General features: G+C 44.8%; 1 protein-coding gene across 1 annotated transcript in view; it reads right to left on the reverse strand.

The window, feature by feature from the left end:
• Positions 1–21894, reverse strand: part of LOC140476589 (cysteine-rich protein 2-like) — a 56808-nt gene extending 34914 nt beyond the window's left edge. Inside the window, exon 1 of the mRNA XM_072569409.1 lies at positions 21649–21894. Coding sequence (XP_072425510.1) covers positions 21649–21691 — 43 coding nt within the window. The 5' untranslated portion in view covers positions 21692–21894. The remainder of the gene's footprint in view (positions 1–21648) is intronic.
• Positions 21895–22307: the final 413 nt, after the last annotated feature.

Genomic DNA, 22307 nt, shown 5'->3' on the forward strand with positions numbered 1-22307 from the left:
CCACCTTGCATGACCTCCTTGGCCCTAACCACCTCCTCTTCACATTAGCTGTCTAGCCCCTTTACAATCTAGCCAGAACAGTGCGAGAGCCCCCCACATCTCTCATGTCCCCGGCTCCAGCTAATGCCTACCTCTTAGCAACCTCTCACATTGGTCAATTTCTCAGGGGCTTGCTTGCTGCCTCACAACACCAGAGATCCACTCTCAGCGACTGTGTGGTGTTTTCACTTTCTCCCCATGTCTGCATGGGTTCCTTTGGGTGCTCTGATTTCCTCTCTTAGGCAAAAGGTGGATTGTTAGGTTAGGTGGATTGGCCATTCTGAATTGTCCATAGTGCCTAGGGATGTGTAAGCTAGGTAATCATGATTTGGAGATGCCAGTGTTGGACTGGGGTGTACAAAGTTAAAAATCATACAACACCAGGTTATAGTCCAACAGTTTTAATTGGAAGCACTAGCTTTCAGAGCGCTGCTCCTTCATCAGGTGATTGTGGAGCATAAGGTTGTACAATTTATTGCTGTAAACTTTTGCTATAAATTCTGTGTCTTACAATCTTATACTCCACAACCACCCAACGAAGGAGCACTGCTCTGAAAGCTAGTGGACTATAACCTGGTGTTGTGTGATTTTTAACTAAGCTAGGTAAATTAGCCATGGGAAATGCTTGGTCACAGGGATTCGGTGGGGGTGGGGGTAGATGGTGGTGATGGCGTATCTGGGTGGGATGTACTTTGGAGGATCGTTGTGGACTCGATGGGCTGAATGGCATGGTTCCAAACTGTAGGGATTCTCTGACTGGATAAATCTGACCTTCCACCTCTTGCCCAGACTGGAAAAACAACTATCACCTTGTTTCCAATCTGCACAATCCTCTCACTCTTTCCTGATCAATCTCGCTGACCCCTCTGCATCTCTGGAAATGGCCTATCAGGGAAACCTTTACTCCGAACCCACAGCTACAGTTTCTCATATGCCACTTTGTGAAAGGACTCTTTATCCTAATTTCTGTATCTCCATCAGATTTGTTCAGGCTTGCTCAGTTGGCTGGTTACTGATTTATGGTGCAGAATGATGCCAACAGTGTGGATTCAATTCCCACACCGGTTGAGGTTATCATGAAGGACTCTTTTTCTCAACCTCTCCCCTCGCCTGAGGCATGGTGACTCCCTGGTTAAACTCATCACCAGCTGTCCCTCTCAAATGAGAGCAGCCATACAGTGTAGTAAGACTATGATGACTTTACCTAACTATCCTGATACATACTCCCTTTCGTATTGACAAGGGATTCTATCCCAGCTGGGCTTATTATACCCCATTCTATTTCCCACCTTTCATCTCTCACCTTTTCTCCTCCCTCTGTCCATTACAGGGTTCCCCTTATCCTCACTTCCTGCTGTTTCCATTGTCAATCCTCTGCCATTTGTGTCTTCTCTGGTGTGATGCCATTGCCACTTCTCTCCTGAAGAGACCACTTCCTCTCTGTCTTGCCTTAATCCACTCCACGATCACCTCCCAGTCTGGCCATAACTCCTTATGGCATGTAACTCCTTCACCAGCGACTACAGCATTTCATTTAAGTGAAACAGTAATTTATTTGTACTTGTTTCAAGTTGATTCACTGTATTGGCAGATTGTGGTCCAGTATATTGGCAAAGACCCAGCACAGGCAGGAAAGACAGAGTCATAGCATCGCAGAACACAGAAACAAACCCTTCGGTCCAGCTCGTCCATGCCAACCAGATTTCCTAAACTGAACTAGCTCCATTTGCCTGCGTTTCGCTCATATTCATCTACCTGTCCAAAAGTCTTTTAAATGTTGGAATTTCACCTGCGTCTACCACTTCCTATGGAAGCTTTTTGCAATACAAACCACCCTGTGTGGAAAAAGTTGCCCCTCAGGTCCCTTGTAAACGTTCCCCTTTCACCTTAAAATTATGTCCCCTAGTTTTGAACTGCCCTACCATAGGGAAAAGACCTTAGCTATTCAGCTTATCTATATCCCTCATGATTTTATACACCTCAATCCCCTCATCTCCACTGAAAAAGAGTCCCAGCCTATCTTTATAACTCAAACCCTCTGTTCTTGGCAGTAAATTTTTTTTGAACCCTCTTCAGCTTAATAATATCCTTCACATAACAGGTCAACCAGAACTAGGCCTCGTACTCCAGGAGAGGCCTCACCAACATCCTATACAAGAACATTGAACAGTACAACACAGGAACCAAACAAGACACCAAATTAAACCAATCCCTTCTGAATGCCTTTGGACCATATCCCTCCATTCCTTGCATATCCATGAGCTTACCTACAAGTCCCCTAAATGCCCCTATCACATCTGCCTCCACAATCATCCCTGGGAGTGCTTTTCAGACTCCTATCACTCTGCATTAAAAAAACTTGCCCCTCACCGTCCCACTTGGGCAGCACGGTGGCACAGTGGGTAGCACTGCTGCCTCACAGCGCCGGAGACCCGGGTTCAATTCCCGCCTCAGGCTGTGTGGAGTTTGCACGTTCTCCCAGTGTCTGCCTGGGTTTCCTCCGGGTGCTCCGGTTTCCTCCCACAGTCCAAAGATGTGCAGGTCAGGTGAATTGGCCATGCTAAATTGCCCGTAGTGTTAGGTAAGGGGTCGATGTAGATGTAGGGGTATGGGTGGGTACGCTTTGGCAGGGCGGTGTGGACTTGTTGGGCCGAAGGGCCTGTTTCCACACTGTAAGTAATCTAATCTAATCTAATCTAATCTAAACATCTCCTTTGAACTTTCCACCCGTTACCTTAAATACATGCCTCCTAGTTTTAGACATTTCAACTCTGGAAAAAAGATTCCGACAGTTAACCCAATCTATGCATCTCATAATTTTTATAGATGTAAGGTTAAAGAAGCAAAAAAAATGGAAAGAACTGTGGATACTGGAAATCAGAAACAAATATTGCTGGAAAAACTCAGCAGGTCTGGCAGGATCTTTGGAGAGTGAGAAACAGAGTTAATGTTTCCAGCCCAGTGATCCTTCTTCAGAACTGATGGTAGCTAGGAAAGGGTTGGTACACTGTATATGCTGAAGATAGGGTGGGGATGAGGAGTAAACAATAGATGGAACTGAGAGAGAAAAAGAAAGAAAAGACATCTGGACAAACAAAGGAATGAATAAAGGTCAGCCCTGGAAAATGCCCAGCTGCTAATGGGGACAATTAGTGGCTAACAATGGATTATTTGTGGTAGCAGCATATGTGATGACAAGGCCTGGTGTGTGTTGGGGGGGTGGGGGTAAGATCTTGAGAGAAGGTGCTCAGGGCCTAAAATTATTGAGCTCTAAAGCTGTCGAGTTCCCTAGTGGAACATGAGATTTTGTTCTTCCAGCTTGTGCTGAGGTTCGCTAGTGCACTGCAGCAAGAGATGTTGGCCAAAGAATGCAGTGGTGTGACAAAGTGGTTAAAGAAATGGTGGCTCTTTACCTGAGAGGGATGGGAGAAGGAGGGCCGGAGACCAGACTGGAGGCGTGGTTAGGCCTGATCACGAAACGGTGTTCAGTTCTGGGCACTGCATTTTCAATGGGGACCTTGGTGATGGCTCTCCTCTCCCCGGCAGACGGTGAGACGACAGAAATGGCCCTGGAGACAAACCCTTTCCCCCTTCTTGGTATATCAGCAAGAAAGAACCAGGTGAGAAGATTCATTTGTCCCCTCATTTACAAAGCTGATAAATCTTGTGGTCACTTGAGGGTCATGACTCACCTCCATTTGCCCCAATTCGGGGGTAATCAGAGCTGCAGATTAAGCATGGAGGAGTGGTGGTGGTGGTCCTTGCCTCTGACCCTCTGTTTGCCCAGTGTCCTCTCCATCCATTTCACCACAGGATGGGGTCGAATGGCCTCCTCCTAATACTAAGTGCCTTTTCCTTCTTTAATTATTTTAAACAGTAGTGCATGCTGACAGAGTAACTGTCACCATCCCCACAATAACCGCCCAAGATTCCTTTTTGTTTTAAAAATAATCGATGTTTACTTAAAAGTTAAAATATTGTGCCAGGATTTAGTCACCCGTCTTCTAAGAATAGAAGCAGACGCACAGTGTAGAAGGTGGAACGGCAGTGAAATCCACCAGAAATAATGGCAGGAAATAAGGAACTACAGTTGACAACACTCGAAATTATACCACTCCCTTGCTATGGAGGGTGTGAATGAGAGTTAAATCAACAGCTCACACCCTGCAACAGAGACAGAGATACAGGTGGGAGGAGAGAGAGACAGAGATAGAGAAAGAAAGAGACTGTGAGACAGAAATATGGAGACAGTAACAGAAATAAGAGAGACAGTGACAGAGAAAGAGACAGACACACACAGACAGAGAAAGAGAAACAGAGAGACAGAAAGAGAGAAACAAAGACCGAGAGACAGAGAGAATCACAGAGACAGAGAGAAAGAGACAGAAACAGAGAGAGATGTGGCGCAGACAGTCTGATCCCACCCTGGGCCTGTGGGATAGGGTTGCTGCGGAAGCTCACTGGGAGAGTGAATCAAAATTGGTTTTGCCCCAGCCTATTTAGTGTCTCCCTATAGTTCATGTGCTCGACCAACACAGCCACAGTCATGGGAGCTATCACCTCTCTCTCTCATACACACACACACACACACACACACACACACACACACACGAGAGAAGGTACACCCCAACTCCCTGCTCATATGTTTGTTCCCACTGAGTTATTAACTGGGAGAGAAGAGAGAGACATTTCCCTCGCACCAGTCACATCCTCAACACTCCCCCACTGCTGCCAAGTTGAGTACCACCACCCTATGAATATCTTTGAGAAGTGTAGACTCTGCTGTGATGAAGGAGATTAGCCAGCCACCCGAACGTCTAGAAACTGCAAAGTGAGTCGACCAGTTTTAAGATACGGATAAACTTTCAGCCAGGGAACCATAATTCATCCTGGTCCGATCTGCAAAGGACAGCATTTCCCTTCAGGGGAGCAGCACTCCCTGGATATGGAAATCTCACCCGGAATTGTAGGTTGGAGACCACCCGCCCTCTGAACGGCACTCAAACCAACAACCACCTCATTCAGAGACAAAGAGGGCTGAAATGGTGTCATAGGTAGACAGAGCAGTGAAGGCATTTGGAATGCTCGCCTTCATTAGTCAGAACACTGAGTATAGGAGTTGGGACGTCATGTTGCAGCTGTACAGGACATTGGTAAGGCAACATTAGGAATATCTTGTTCAGTTCTAGCCACCCTGTTATAGAAAGGATGTTATTAAGCCAGAAAGGGTGTAAAAAAGACTGACAAGAATGTCATGGAAACTAGACGGTTTAAGTTGGATAGTCTGGGACATTTTTGTCCCCTGAAGCGTACGAGACTGAGCATTACCTTCTAGAGGTTTATGAAATTATGAAGGGGCATAGATAAAGGTGAACAGCCAAGGTCTTTTCCCCAGGGTAAGGGAGTCTAAAACTAGAGGGTATAGGTTTCAGGTGAGTGGGGAAAGATCATGAAGGGAAATGAGGGGCAACTTTTTCACAGAGGGTGATGCACGTACCAGAGGAAGTGGGAGAAGTGAGTAAAATTACAACATTTAAAAGACGTTAGGACAGGTACACAGATAGGAAGGGTTGAGAGAGAGATCTGGGCCGAACACAGGCAAATGGGATTAGTTCAGGTTAGGAAGCATGGACAAGTTAGATCAAAAGGCCTATTTCTCTAAATCCACTCCCCAAGCTATAGCATGGATTAACTTAGCAGGGATGATTCAAATCAGAGGCCAACCACAGATAAATAAGTCTTTGTGTCCCTCCCAGTCTGCCCACTCAGTAATTGTGAACTGCGGCCTCCACTGATTCATGGAGCCTGAAACCTCAGGCATCCATATTTCTAGAGGTGAGCTGACAAAGGTCAGAGAACTAGGTTTCAGCCCAAATCTCCGGGTCTCTTGTTTGCAGCAATGATAGCTTTCCTTCGAGAAAAGGAACAGGGAGAGCTCAAGTTGACAAGGAGCTGCTTGACATTACTGAGCAAGCTGACAGGGTCTCAGTGTCTGCCTTGCAAGGTTTAAATTCTAGGCTGCAGAACTTCAAATGGAATATGTAGACATCTGTCAGAAACTGTCAGCACCTCAGAGAGAGAGAGAGAGAGAGAGAGAGAGAGAGAGAGAGATACAGAGAGACAGACAGACAGACAGAGAGAGAGATAGGAATATGGCTTGAGTCAAAATCAGTTAGACGTACAAACCTGTACCTTTAATATTTTACTGAGGCGTGTGAACAGACTAGCTTCAGCAAGAGGACCATGGAGATAATATTAGAAACATACATGTCAGTATCTGTCCGGTTGGGAGTGTGCCTGTCTGTCTGTCCATCTGTCTGCTTGGGGATGTGTGTGTGTCTGTCCGTGGGTGTCTCTCTGCATGGGTGTGCGCAGCCTGAAATAAGTCACAGAGATCTACAGCACAAAACAGGCCCTTCGGCCCACTGAGACTGTGCCAATCAAAACAACCATCTAACTATTCTAATGCCGTTTTCCAGCACTTGGCCTATAGCCTTGTTTGCCTTGGCATTGACAGTGTACATTAAATATTTCTTCAATGTTATGAGGGTTTCTGCCTCACTGTCCCGTATGGGCACAGTGTTCCAGGTTCCCACCACCCTCTGGGTGAAATTTCTTTACCCTCCTAGTCTCCTCTAAACCCTCTGCCCCTTACCTTAAATTCACGTCGCCTGGTCATTGATCCCTCCATCAAGGGGAAAGGTTTCTTCCTGTCTACTCTATCCCTGCCGCTCTTAATTCTATCCATCTCAATCATGTCCCCTCTCAATCTCCTCTGCTCTAAGGAAAGCAACCCCAGTCTATCACCCGATGAAGGAGCGACGCTCCGAAAGCTAGTGATTAAACCAATTAAACCTGCTGGACTATAACCTGGTGTTGTGTGATTTTTAACTTTGTACATCCCAGTCCAACACCAGCATCTCCAAATCATGACAGTCTATCCAATCTCTTTTCATAACAAACTCTCCAGCCTAGGCACCTCTCCAGTACAGTCACTTCCCTTCTATAATATGGATTCCAGAACTGGACATAATAGTCTAACTGTGGCCTAACCAAGGTTTTATACCAATTCCAGCATTTCCTCCCTGCTCTTAAATTCTATGCCTCGGCTAATAAAGGGAAGTATCACTTTGTCATCATAACCACTTTGTCTTCCTGTCCTGATATGTTAAGAGATTGGTGTAAATGCACATCAGGGTCCGTGTGATCCTCGGTGCTTCCCAGGATCCCACTGTTCATCATGTATACACTTGCCTTATTAGTCCTGCCCAAATGCTTCACTTCACATTTATCCAGACTGAATTCCATATGAACACCAGTCAATATCCTCCTGTAATCTGAGGCGATCCTCCACACTATTTACCACCCTACCAACTTTTGTATCATCCACAAATTTACTGATCAGCTCTCCTACAATCGAGCCTAAATGATTTACATAAAGCGCAAACAGTCTTTAAAAAGGAGGAGGAGATAAGGGAGTACATAGTACATAACTCCACTTGTGAGCATGTCTAAAAAGTTGGGTGGCGGGGTGGGGGGGTATAAATACAAGAAATTCTATTTACTAATAAATACTAATACTAATACTAATACTAATAAATTCGGTCAGGATTGTACAGAAGCTTCTGAACCCAGAGAATGGTGGGAATGTGGGGTTACTCCCACATCAGTGTAATGGAAATTACAAGAAAAGAGCCACTAAGGAGCAACTTGTGAAGTACCTGAGGGAAAACAGAATGGTAGGATGAGGATTTGGGGACTTTGTGGTGCAGTGGTAGTATCTCTAGTGTCATAGAGCCGTACAGCACGGAAACAGACCATTTGTCTAATCTGTCTATACTGACCACTTTTCGTAAACTGAACTAGTCCCATTTGCCTCCTTTTGGTCCATATCCCTTTAAATGATTCCTATCCATGTACCTATCTAAATTTCTTTTAAATGTTGTAATTGTACTCACTTCTACCACTTCCTCTGTCAGCTCATTCCATACATGCACCACCCTCTACATGAAGAAAGTGCCCTTCAGGGCCCTTTCATATCTTTCCCCTCTCACCTTCTGTTTTGGACTCCCCTACCCTAGGAAAAAGACCTTGGCTATTCACCTTATCTATGTTCCTCGTGGTTTTATAAACCTCTAGAAGATCAACCCTCAGTCTCCTATGCTTCCGGGAAATAAGTTGCAGCCTATCCAGCCTCTCCTTATAACCTCAACTTTCCAGTCTCGATAACATCCTTGTCAATCTTCCTGTGCACCCTTTCCAGTTTAATAACATCCTTCCTATAGCAGGGCGACCACAATTGTAGGCAGTATTCCAAACATGGCCTCACCAATGTCTTGTACAACTGCAACATGATGTCCCAACCCCTATACTCAGTGCTCTGACCAATGAAGGCAAGTGTGCCAAATGCCTTTTCATCACCCTGTCTACCTGTGACACCCTAAGTCGAGGCAGTAGGCCTATGTTCCAGATAAAATATCGATGATTGCGGGTTAATGAAAGGGGGATTGATGGGAATGTAAATGCTAGACTAGACCAGATGGCACATTGAATGGTTTCTTGCTGAATGTTTTAAATAATTTGATCAGTTTTGTAAGTGCAATTGTCCAATGCAGCAGGAGATATTCCCAGGGGTGTTCTTAGCTGTAAACGCATGCGCATGCGCACACACACACACATATTCCTGATGAAGGGCTTTTGCCCGAAATGTCGATTTCGCTGCTCCTTGGATGCTGCCTGAACTGCTATGCTCGTCCAGCACCACTAATCCATATACACAGACTGTCAGTCTCCACTACACTCACTCACTCCAACAGTCTGCCCTCAACAGCAGTTGTCTGTGCTCCTTAAAACCCGGCTGCATTCCCACCAGCGGGAATTTCTTCCAAATGCCCACCCACAGCTTCCCTCAGGCACAACTGGCGGGAACCTAATCCTCCCTGGCGCCTGGGGTGTGCCCACTCTGATCAGGGACGTCCACCTGGCTACACAGTGCCAAGGGGGTGGGGGGTGTGCATGTGGGGAAACAGGAGAACCGGAACCAATCCAGAGGTTCACTGGGATTAGAGCTCAGATGTAGTGTTCTTTGACACTGTAATCGCTCCTTTTAATGCATGGAGCATGTGGTGTAAGAGACTGTATGGATAAAACAGAGACAGACACACTCCAGGAAAATCCAACAGGAGTTCCTGTCCTGCATTGCTAAAAATAAAAAAGAAAGGTTTTGCTTATTTATCCATTCCTATTCAGTTCCTTTTTAAAAATAAGAATGGTCCCAGCCAAACAGATGGGGAAAAATACCAGGAAGGCTAATGTTGAACATTAGAACTGTGAACAATCTCTCTATTCATGTGGTCCAATGGTTATGTTATTCGACTAATAATCCAGGGAATGGGAGCCTGAATCCAGCCCTGGCAGTTTGAAAAGCTGAAGTTAATTTAAATGGAAAATTGTGGAGAATAACACACTGGTATCAGTATCCACAAAGCTGTGGCATTGTCTTACAAATAATCCAACTGGGGTTCCACAGTTGACAAAGCTGGTGGCTGTCACGTGATTGGTTTCTCCTGCACTGGTCCAAGTTTAGATCAGCTCCACAGGTTGTCAATGACATTTAAAAATCTCTATCTCCCCAGACTCCAGTTTGAAGTGATACAGTCAGGACTGATTCATCTTTCCAGTGGAACTCTTAATAACTGACCCCTGACAATGGAAAACAGCTAGATCTATAGGCTTCATCTGTTCCTATATGAGCTGCTCCTCTCTCCAGCCTATTCCATCTCTCCGACCCCTCCCACTTTTATTGTCCCAGCTCATTCCCACTTCCCAGCTCAAGAACGCAAGGAATGACAGAGTTGCGAACGCAGTCCAGTCCACTGTGCAATCCAGCCTTCCTTCCATGGACTCTATCTACACCTCCTGCAGCCCAGGAAAGCAGCCAACATAATCAAAGACCCTCCCCCCCGGGGTCTTTATACTCACTTCCAATCTCTTCCGTCAAGTCATAATTGTTTGAACACACATACCAACAGATTTAAGAACAACTTCTTCCTTCAATTGTAAGGAATTGAATTCCTTTCCATTCCTGAGGAATGGAAAGTCTGATCCATTCCTCAGACTTATGAATGAATCTCTCATATATTAGGGTTGATTTTTCTGTACTCCTTCTCTGTTGCTGTAACATTATATTCTGCATTCTGAGAATCGATGTTTTGAGAACCGAAACGTCGATTCTCCTGCTCCTTGAATGCTGCCTGACCTGCTGCGCTTTTCCAGCAACACATTTTTCAGCTCTGATCGCCAGCATCTGCAGTCCTATTCTGCATTCTGTTCTATTACCCTGTTGTACATATGTAAGGTACGATTTGTCTGGATAGCACGCTTTCACTGTATCGCGGTACACATGACAATAATAAATCAAATCAAATCCCAATCCCAATCCCAAACACCTCTCCCCTCCGGCCCATTCACTCTCGCCAATACTTGATCCACAATGATGGACTACCACTCTCTCACAAAGCTTCTCCCTCCCTCCCTCCTCTCTTTCTCTGTTTTACTTGAATGTCAGCCACACTTCCACCTTATCTTAACTGAACAGTAGCACACTCACCAAGTACTCAAACATGAATTCAGTTGGTGGATTAGTGTCTGTTAGTGACACACTTCCATTGACTCAGAGGGGAAAAATTTGAAAGGAATTTGAGGGGTAACTTTTTCACGCAGAGGATGGTGCGTGTATGGAACAAGCTACCAGAGGAAGTAATGGAGACGGGTACAGTTACAATATTTAAAAGGCATCTGGATGGGTACATGATTAGGAAGGGTTTAGAGGGATATGGGCCAAATGCTAGCAAATGGGACTAGTTCAGATCGGGATGTTGGGTGGCATGAATGAGATGGACCAAAGAATCTTTGCTGTATGAATCTATGACATTATAAGGGGCCCAAAAACGTTCACAGTATTCCAGCTATGGGCTGACAAGTGCCTTGCCTAGTTTTAGTAAAATCTCCCTACTTTTATACTCATTCCCTTTGAAATAAAGGCTAGCAGTCTGTTTGCCCTCCCACTCTTGTCCTCAATAGGTGGCCCACACAGGCCTGACAAAACCCAGTGAAACCTACTGCAGTCCATGAGGCCTCAAGAGTAGAGACCTCCCATTTTTCTCCCAATAGTTTCAATCTTTTGTGATCCTGATTTCAGCATCTCTTTTAACGTTTCAGATAAACATTATATTGGTGTAACTGGAAATAGAAGAGTGAAGAGATTGTGAGACAGCCTACACAGACCAAATTTCTGGGCTATACTTCAATCTTTGGAGTTACTTATTAACAATATCATGAGTGACAATTTAACCATCTCAGAAGCACTGGGTTTTATAAATAATGTGTAAAGCATTCACGGTCTCCAAGGGACTACAAGCAGTAATCCCAATCCATAGCTTATGCTCAAAATGTTGACTCTCCTGCTCCTCAGATGCTGCCTGACCGCTGTGCTTTTTCAGCACCACACTCTTGACTCTTATCTCCAACATCTGACACCCTCACTTTCTCCATTCCATAATCCAGTCAACATTTTTCACTGGAGTATCTGACGGTGATCTTATAAAATCATGAGGGGCATAGGTAAAGTAAATAGCAAAGGTTTTTCCCCCAGCATAGGGGAGTCCAAACCTAGGTGGCATAGGTTTAAGGTGAGAGGGGAAAGATTTAAAAGGAACCTTGAGGGCGATGCATGAATGGAACAAGCTGCCAGAGGAAGTAGTGGAGACAGGTACCATTACAACATTTGAAAGACATTTGGAAAGGTATGTGGATAGGAAGGACTTCGAGATATGGGCCGAACAATGGCAAATGGGACTAGTTCAGTTTAGGAAACCTGGTCAGCATGGGACGAGTTGGGCTGAAAGATCTGTTTCCGTGCTGTATGACTCTAAGTTCAAAACCATCGACACAGCAGAGAGCAACTGAGTATTTTCGTGGATTCAAGGGAGGTTTATAAAATATCAAGCACTCGAGCATTAGGCATTGAAAGATCATCCCTGTTCTGGCACAATGTGGTCTTGTTTATTCTTTCCCCAGTGGAAATAGAGATGGATAGCAGAGATTCCCAATGGAAATCTGAAAAGCTCGCCAGCTAATAGTCACAAGGAGACGGGATGACAGGTGGGTGATAAAAGACACCCTTGTATTCCTCCCTCCCATACTGACTAACTGCTATGGCAAATCCCTCACAGCAGCCATTCCAGTTGGCTTCTGTTCCCCACTGGCTGACACTGTTTAATCAAAAAAACCCAAACATTTTAATATTTTACTGTGCGGATAACATTTGTCAGAACTGCTCCCAAAATAAACCAGCCCTCACAATGAATAATAGGCTGCCATCTCCCCTCACCTTCCACTGTTGCGTGACTCTGCATTGAGCCAAGGATTCTGTTGAACTAAAAGGGCATTCATTCAGAAAGGTTTGGACAGGAGTCAATTCGGTTATAGCCCAGCTGTTGTACTCTGAAAAACCCTGACAGCCCACTCTCTGTCATTAGCGATATCATAATCACTTCATTCCCAAGAGCTGTGTAGCTTTCCCTCCCAGTCCCAAAATAATCCTTCATTGTTGCCTCCTCCAAAATCGGGCTATCGCTATTAATTTGCTAGTCTGTTGCCATGACAACCCAGCATAGCCCATCTGCTCCATCCTAACTCTGTCTGGCATTCCTCAGAGATTGCAATCGTCCATCCAGTTATTTATAAGAATACCAGATGACAGTAGAATTTAACATTTCAGGACAGCATCCACAAACAACTCTGAATCTGTTTCCTGCTCTTCAAAAAGAATTCATTGCCCTAGGTGGGGGGAGTGCTCAGGATGTACTGTGACCGTGAAAGATGCTGTACCAATGCTAGTTCTTTCCTGCTGCTGGGATTTGAAGCCTCCAGCCCAACGTGCGATGAAAAGAGTGAAGCTCTACATGGCTTACTCATGGAGCAGTGATTCATGTCTCTATCCAGCTACAGTCCCACTAAAAATCATCATGAGCTTTTGATTTTTGCGTGGTATCCACTGTCTATTCCATGCAGTGCAACATTTACAGTTTAGTGAAATGTTAAGATGGCTTTTTATTTACTCACGGCGATCTACTGCTGCTACTTTCCGTACATCTCTATCTATCCCTTGCTCACACCTTTGGGATGCATATATTGTGCTTGGAGGGATTACAAGAATAACACCTGGACTTCAGAGGTTAAGTTTGAGGAGAGGAGAGTTTACACAAATTAAGCCAGCTTTCTCTAGAACTTAGGTTAAGGAGTGATCAGATTGAAGTCTTCAACATAGTAACAGGAAAGGACAGGGTTGATAAAAATAAACTATTTCCACTGCTTGGGGGTTTGAGAACGAGGGGGCACAGCCAGAGTGTTCAGGAGAGATGTTAGAAAACACTTTTACATGCAAAGGAAATGTTTGGAACTCTCGTCTACAAATGGCATTGGATGCTGGATCAGTTTTTAGTAGATTAAATTTTGTTAAACAAAGATATTAAGGGATATGGGCCAAAGGTAGGTACATAGAGTTAGACCACAGATTCGCCACAATCTCAGCGAATGGCGGAACAGGCTCTGAATGGTCTACTCCTGATCCTCAAATGTTCTCTGCAGCAAGTTAATGAGTAACTGCAGCAAAGGACAAACACATTCAGCCCTCAGCACAGCAGTGTAGTCAGTCATATTATCCCTCTCTAGCCCCATGTGCTGTCCAATTCTTTCTATAAATTCGTTCCTGACCTCAGACTTTCCACGGCGACTTGCACCAATGAAGTACTTTCACTCCTAATTCCTATATTCCTATGACTTCAGGCTCACACCTTGGGAGTGGGGCTTTAACCCATAATCTCCTGACCGCAAGGCAGGGAGCCACCGCTGAGAAAAGACCAATAAAAGGATTTTGTCAACATTGACTCAGTGGCCCATCAGCAGATATTTAAGGCGAGAGGAGAAAGATTTATAAAAGGACCTGAGGGGTAAAGGATGGGTTTATGAATAGATGGGGTTGAGAGGAATATGGGCCAAATGCTGGCAAATGAGACTAGATCAGATTGAGATGTTAGGTCGGTGCAAATGAGTTGGACTCTAAATGCGTGCTAATATATTTCCCAGCAGCCAGGGGTGAAGGTTCATTAGACACTCGCAACCTCCTACTCTCAAGTTGTCTCTCCAACCCGGAGTGCTGCTTTATCCATTATTGGTATCTGCGATTTACCACTGTAACTAATTGGTCTCATTTCATTTTATAACAAAGGCTGCTTATTTTCATAAAACAGTACAGAAATTCTATAGCAGTGTGGGGAAGCTGGCAAGTTATCCTCCCCACATTAATGCCTCAAGTTGTAAAATATCTTCTGATGGGTCATTGAGCAGGTTTGTAAAAATTAAAGCCAAAGGAATATTTTTCCTGTTTTGGTCCCTTGTTCATGGGTGTAGCATGCTAGTTGCTGGCTAGTTATGTTTCCACAGCTGGACTGCACTAACAAGTATATCAATGCTCACTAAGGTAGAAAGCTCTGCTAAATTAGTGGGTTTCAAACTATTTGCAGGGAGAAATATCTGCAAGCTCGAAGAGCTGTCCAGAAAATAATCCTGTGCCCCAGAGCTCCCCAGCTACTGAAATCCTGAAGAAATCCTATAAATATTCTGCAAATGCTTGTCCTTCCCACCTGAGGGAAAAACCCTCATTTGTCCCCGCTGAAACTTAGTATGCCGAAGGTTGTAGAGTCCACCTCTCAGTGTCTGGGGGACTCAAACCCATTAACTTTCAGACTCGGAGGTGAGAGCACTACCCACTGAACAGGGGCAGATACCCTGAAAACAAAACAAGCCAGCAATTCCGTCCCGATATTCCCCCAACTATTGATGAACTTACTACTGGCAGCAAGCTTTGACAGTGTGCGTTAGCCACTCCAAAAGTGGCCTGGCAACATAAGAATGACTGGATAAAGAGAAGGCACTCTGACATTGGTTAATCAGGGTGATCCATCTCTTGCTATGAGTCGACAACAGAGTGCGTTGTACTGAGGCAACTCCCAGTCAATGGAGAGTTTTAGGAAATACTGGCTCATTGTCACCTCCTGCTCCCAAAGAGGCTACACAGGCCTCAAATTGCTCAGTTACTGGAATGACAAGGAGGAGGAAATGTTAATGTGACATTTGAACGTTTAAATAACACCATGTGGGCTGCCGAAATGCAGGGTGTAGCAGATGATATGAGATAGCCACAATTCTCAGCTTGCCTGCTCAACTGTCTGTACAAGCCTGCTCATTCTGTCATCTCCTATTTGGCCCCTAATGGGTTTGAGTTATTTATTGTCACGTGTATCTCATTACAAAAATACAGTGGAAAGTGTTGTACAGTGTCACCACTCTCTGACACCATCTTAAAACACAGAAAAATAAACCAAAACACAGAATATAAAGGCAGAAAAATGAGGAAATAAAGCAAGTGTCCAACTTTACAGTACTTCTTGTTAAGAATTATGGGCCAAATGTTGGCAAATGGGACTAGATTAATTTAGGATATCTGGTCAGATTAGACTGAAGGGCCTGTTTCCATACTGTACACCTCTATGACTCTAAGCGCTCTGTCACAGACCATAGACCTGGTAGCCAGACTCTAGTTCCCTTTGCCATGTCACCGCTGCTGAAACAGAAGCCACTCTTCGACGCCATCTCGCTTTCACCAATGCCCTCGCTGGACCTCACCAATACAAACTGTAGCCCTTTAAGTACTGCTTAATTGGAGTTTGATCTCTCCAATTCCTCCCCCACCTCAAATCCCTCTGGGTCTCCTTTCCTCAGCAGCATCACTAGTCAAGAATCAATTGCTCTTTGTAGAGATTAAGAACACTCGCCAAATAGGAAGCAGGGACATGGCAGAATTTGCACTCTTGCAAACGTGTCCAGTGTAATGAATAAAGCATACAGTGTCATCGGCTTTGTTATTAGGGGCATACAGTTCAAGAACAAGGAGGTGATTTTAAATTTGTACAAGGCACTTGCTCAACCTCAGCTGGACAATTATGATGTATAGTTGCAGGTGCCACATTACATGAAGGATGTGAATGCATTGGAGTGCAGAGATGATTTGCAAGGAGGGTTCCAGGAATGAGAAACTTCAGTGGTAAGGACAGAGAAGGCGACCGAAAGGGAGATTAGAGAGAGGTTTCGAAATCACGAGTCAGGGCTGGATAGAGTAGATAGGGAGAAGCAGTTCCTACTTGTAGAAGGAACAAGAGATTTAAAATAATGCACAAATTAAACAATGAAATTACTTTTTCACTCAGCGAGTAGTTAGGGCATGGAATGCACTGCCTTGAAATATGGTGGAAATGTACAGGTTCAATTGAGGCATTCAAGAGGGGCACTGGATGGTTATTTGGATAGAAATGGTGTGCAAGGGATGTGGGGATAAGGCTGGAGATTCACACTGTGGAATAGAAGCGGTGCAGGCACGATGGGCTGAATAGCCTCTTCCTGCACTGTATTAATACATGATTCTACAATCCCACCTGGGTGCAGATCAGTATTATTAAATTAGGTTTCCTACAGTCTGGAAACAGGCCCTTCAGCCCAACAAGTCCATGCCAACCCTCCAAAGAGTAATCCACCCAGACCCATTCCCCTACCCTATATTAACCCCCGACCAATGCATCTGACACTATGGGCAATTTAGCATGGCCAATTCACCTGACCTGCACATCTTTGGACTGTGGGAGGAAACCAGAGCACCCGGAGGAAACCCATACAGACACTGGGAGAATGTGCAATCTCCACACAGAGGCAGGAACTGAACCAGGGTCCCTAGTGCTGTGAGGCAGCAGTGCTAACCACTGAGCCACCGTGCCACCCCTCCCTAATCTGGCAAAACCCACAGTGCTTCTGGTTTCTCCAAGATTGGTTATGGAATTCTGCTGACAGGTTAATTAGAAAGAATGTGTGAGCAAGCTCGCAGTAATCCCAGGCCTCAAGTCAATTCTTACTGGAGCACAGGGTTACAGAATTGCTACAGAGCAGAATGTTGCTGTTTGGACCCACCTTGCCTGCATTGGCATCCTTGGCAGAGCAAACCACTGACACTGGAGTGTGCGGGGAAAGGTGAGTGAGAGATTGAGCAAGAGCACAAGTTCAAAGTTGGAAGAAAGTGAAATCTGAATTCAATGAATAAATCTGGAACTCAAAAGGTTAGCCCATTGGCAACCATAGAATCATAGATGTTTACAGTACAGGGTTAAAACAAAAAAGGCCCTTCAGTCAATCTGGACTGTGGCAGGTTATAAAATATCCTTATTTCTAGATAGGACAATACTGTGACTTTAAGAGGTACATTTTGTTCTGTTTTTTTTTATGAAGAGAGGTCTGTTCTGAGCAAATAAAGTAAACATTTTTTTTCTTAAAAGTTAGGACAATAGAAACAGCTTGAATGGGTAGGGGTCAAGCACCCACAAAATCAGGATTTTAGTTTAGCTTTCAGTAGCTGTTGGGGTTTGGAAGCTGAAACACATCTCTCCCAGCTATAGCAAAACACTTGTGTTCTTTCTTTCTCACACAGATTTCTCTTGATGTTCTTTCCTCCTTGATTGGAGGTATATTGCACACGAGACAATCTGTTTCACCAAATTTGCCTTTGCCAAGGGTGTGTTTATGGGATTTTACTATCTTGGAAGAGTTAATCAATGGCAGTTAACATTTTTTATTAATATAGAATTCCCACAGTGTGCAAACAGGCCATTCAGCCCAACAGGTCCACACCAACACTCCAAAGAGGATCCCACCCAGACCCAATCCTATAATCATGCATTTCCCATGACTAACACACCTGACATATCCCTGGATACTATGGGTAATTTAGCATAGCTAATCCACCTGTTCTGCACATTTTTGGATTGTGGGAGGAAACTGGAGTACCCACACAAACATGGGGAGCATGCACAAACTCCATACAGACAGTTGCCGGAGGCTGGAGTCAAATCCAAGTTCCTGGCACTGTGAGGCAGCAGTGCTAACCACTGCACCTCTGATATTATGTATTACCTTTTTAAGTATTTTGATAGAGTTATGGTTGAGCTAATTTTTTTATTCTTATTTTGTCTGTATATTAACTGAAGTATAAGAATAAAGGGCATTTTATGGGCAGCACGGTGGCACAGTGGTTAGCACTGCTGCCTCACAGCGCCAGAGACCCGGGTTCAATTCCCGCCTCAGGTGACTGACTGTGTGGAGTTTGCACATTCTCCCCGTGTCTGCGTGGGTTTCCTCCGGGTGCTCCAGTTTCCTCCCACAGTCCAAAAAAAAAGTGCAGGTTAGGTGAATTGGCCATGCTAAATTGCCCGCAGTGTTAGGGGCAGGGGTAAATGTAGGGGAATGGGTCTGGGTGGGTGCGCTTTGGCGGGTCGGTGTGGACTTGTTGGGCCGAAGGGCCTGTTTCCACACTGTAAGTAATCTAATCTAAAAAGACTGGTAGTTTGATCAGTTGAATTGCACCTGGAATTTGTGGTCTAGGCTATCATCTAATACATTTTGAGGGGGTTTGGTCTGGTCTGTAACATATACAGCAATCTGTGGGGAACTGAACCTCAGTCTCCCATGTATCAGGCAGGGACTCTAACCACTCTGCTAGTGACAATCATAAAAACACACTAATGCTCTTTAGGAAGAGAACTTTGCTGTCCTCACCCAGATGGATCTACAGTCACAGGTGCCTCCTCACAGCCCCAGCCTCCAACCACTGCCTGTGTGGGGTTTGTATATTCTGTTTGCATGGGTTTCCTGCGGGTGCTCTAGTGTCCTCCCATGGTCCAAAGATGTGGTTAGGTGGATTTGCCATGTTAAATTGCCCTCAGCGTATAGGGATGTGCAGGCTAGGTGGGTTAGCCATGGGAAATGTAGGGTTACAAGGATAGTGTAGGGACAGCAGGTCTGGGTGGGATGTTCTTCAAAATATCAACATGGAGTCGATGGGCTGAATAGCCTGCTTCCACACTGTAGGGATTCTGTGACTGTTTAATTACCCTTCAAAATAAGACAATCATTCAAAGGTGAATTAAGAACAGCCAACAAAACTACACCACTGCCACCCACATCTCAATAAAAGGAATATTAATCCACGACAAAATGTACTTTGAGACAATTATGGTTAAAGCAGAGATGAAACCAGATCGCCTTACGAACAGCTTCCTCAGTTAGCAATGCATTTGAGCACAGGTGAAGCTGCTGGGAGGTCCTGCCAAAGGAGTGTATAAAATTACACTCGTGTGTCAGGCTGTCAGAGAATTGCTGAAAGTGAGTTGCACATTCCCACACTTAATCAACAACAGACGTCAGATTGACTGGAGTCTCCAAGTAAGCCCCAGGGACAATTAACTTTCAAGTGTCAAAGGAAGAGAGGACACTGCTCCTGCAGAGTGTGCAGAAGGGTCACAGCAGGCTGATTGCGTTGTTTTCTCATGCAATTTTACCAAAAAAAATTCTCCAATTCCCTTTTGAAAACGATGACTGAAGTTACTTATAGATAACGGATCAAAGCTCCCAATAATTCCCAAGCTTAAATCAATTCTCACAGAATCACAGAATTGTTACAAGGCCATTTGGCCTATTCTGTTCATACTAGCTCGAGACAGTAGTTTGACAGTACCAATCTTTCCCTTTGACCCTTGCACATTTGTTTCAGTTGAAACAATCATCTAATGTCCCTCTTGAATGTCTCAATTGAACCTGCCTTCACCACATTTCTAGGCAGTGTATTCCACACTCCAACTACTCACTGTTGGAATAAGTATTTTCTTGCATTTTATTTGCTGGTTTTGCAGAACAGTTTGAAACCATGCCCTCTGGTTCCTGATTCTTGATCCTTTTACAAGTGGGATCAGTTTCTCCCTTTCCAGATACCTCATAAATTTTGAAAAATGCTCATCAAATCTTTTCTCAGCCACGTCCACTCCCAGTGAAACAGACCCAAGCTTGTCCATTCGATCCTAGTAACTGAAGTGCCTCATCGCTGGGATGATTCTTATTTTGTCAGTCTAACTTAACAGCAATGCAACCCCCTCAATGGTACCTGGGCTGAAGCTCAAACTTAATATTCCTGCCCAGAACCTGACCCTGGATTTTTTTTTAAAACTAAGGGGCCAGATTGGAAACAGTGTTCACTGATCCCAGGGCTGGAGTAGAAACATTGCTGATTGAAAATCACAGGCTGAAATACTGTGATTGTTTGATTCTGGGATAAATAAATAGGGGTGATTAACACAAAAGACAGGTGAAATCAATTGATTTCTTGCCAGAAATGCAGGGTGAGAGACAAATGGGTGGGGGTGGGAGACTGTGCCAAATAATCATGACTTCAAATTCCTCTCTTAATTTACACAGTATTCTGTTCACAAAGTCGTGATCTGGAATGAACTGTCTGAGTGGCTGGTGGGAAACCCGATCACTAATCATTTTCAATAAGCATTGGATGAATATCCAAAAAGGAAGACAAAAATTTTATATTACATATATAGACGATGAGGCTAGAGCTGGGGAAGGCAGCTAAACACTCATTCAGTGAACACATCCATTGCTGAAGATTCCAAGCATTACAAAAGAAAAGCAATTGCACGTTTGAACACCAGTTTCACCAGTTAATGACAGAGAAAAAAATGGGCCATTTTATTTTAAAAGGATTTTGATCCATTTCAAGTCTAGCCTCTGAAGGATCAAAGGATGTGACAGTGTGGGGATGGGCACACACCCTGAAAATCTGAGATAGAGGCAGTCTCTCAGGGTGCTTCCCAGATTCTATCCCGCTCCTCCCAGGGAATGGGGTTGAGGAGGGTAATTTAAAAAAAACCAAATTGGTTTCTCCCTCCCTCCAGTTTCAATCAAGATGGTGCAAGCAGGAGGAGGCGGCCACTCGCCTCCAGCACTGGCTCTTTGAGACATTTGAACTCGGTCTCCTGCATTCTCCCCTTCCCTGCCTCCTGTACACCCTGCACCCTCTTGCAATGAATGGCAAGTCATTTGTTTCAAAATCCAGTATCGCTTCCAAGGTCTCCGTACAGCTAACAGCGTCCACATTTCAAAAAAACACACACAGCAATGAGTTTTCAAACCAGAATTGCAAGACAAAAATGAGTTTGCAAACCATAATTATAAAGAAATAAAAATGTGTTCAGAACCAGACTGAGAGATTCCCCTCTTCCTCCCAGTCTCTGTAATGAACCGCATACCCACCCACTAAAATCCGTAATTACAATAAACATTCGTTTTTTTTATTGTTGAGGATCAAAGAGGAGTTAGTTCTGTTCTCAGTCCCTTGTTTGGGTTTGGGTTTGGGATTGGGGGTGGGAGTGGGAGATTAATTTTGGGATTAGTGCCGGTTGAGGTAGATCCTTTCTGCCTCAGTATTGCAGTCACTGTCTGTAAAAAGGATACATTGGTAGCCGCCTGACACTGCACCGACAGACCTAAGTATAAGCAGCGAGCCTTTTCTCACTCACTCACTCTCCCTCTCCCTCTCCCTCTCTCCACACAGCCTGCTATCTGCCACGGCTGCTCTCCCCATGGTTACGGTTGCTCCATACTTACCGAAGTACACAGTCTTTTCGCATTTCGGGCACTTGGATGCCATGTCCTTTGCTGTTCCTCGCTTCGCTTCTCTCTCTCGTGTGTGTGTGTGTGTGTGTCTGCTGTCTCACTCCCTGCACCGCTTTCACAGCTCTTTCCTCCACCCCATTCACTGGCTCCCGGCGCAACACCCTCAACTGTGCTTGGTCACACACCCCATGTCAATCAGTGGGACCTCCCCTCCCACTGAACGGCTGGAGACCGAGAAGGGGAAAAAAAAACAACGGTCCCTGCTGGAACGTTTTTAACAGAAGAAGCGAACGCAACCTGAGATTTTATTATCCACACAGCAGGTAGTTAGGGTGTGGAATGCACTGCCTGATATTTAGTGGAGGCAGGTTCATTTGAGGCGTTCAAGAGGGAATTCGATAAAAACGGAGTGCAGATGTATGGGGTAAAGGCAAGGAATTGTTACAAAGTCAGAACACTGAGAGAAGCGGTGCAGAGACGATGGGCTGAAAGGCCGCCTTTCTCACAGTAACATTTCTGGGGATCACTGAACCCGAAAAGTTAACTCTGCTTTCTCCCCGTAGATGCTGTCAGACCTGCTGATTTCCTCCCCCCCCCGTAATTTCTGTGTCCCTGCGACAGCCTCATGCAACAAAACAGCAGCTTTCACC

The sequence above is a fragment of the Chiloscyllium punctatum genome, chromosome 4, assembly GCF_047496795.1.
Source record: "Chiloscyllium punctatum isolate Juve2018m chromosome 4, sChiPun1.3, whole genome shotgun sequence".
Lineage (NCBI taxonomy): Eukaryota > Metazoa > Chordata > Chondrichthyes > Orectolobiformes > Hemiscylliidae > Chiloscyllium > Chiloscyllium punctatum.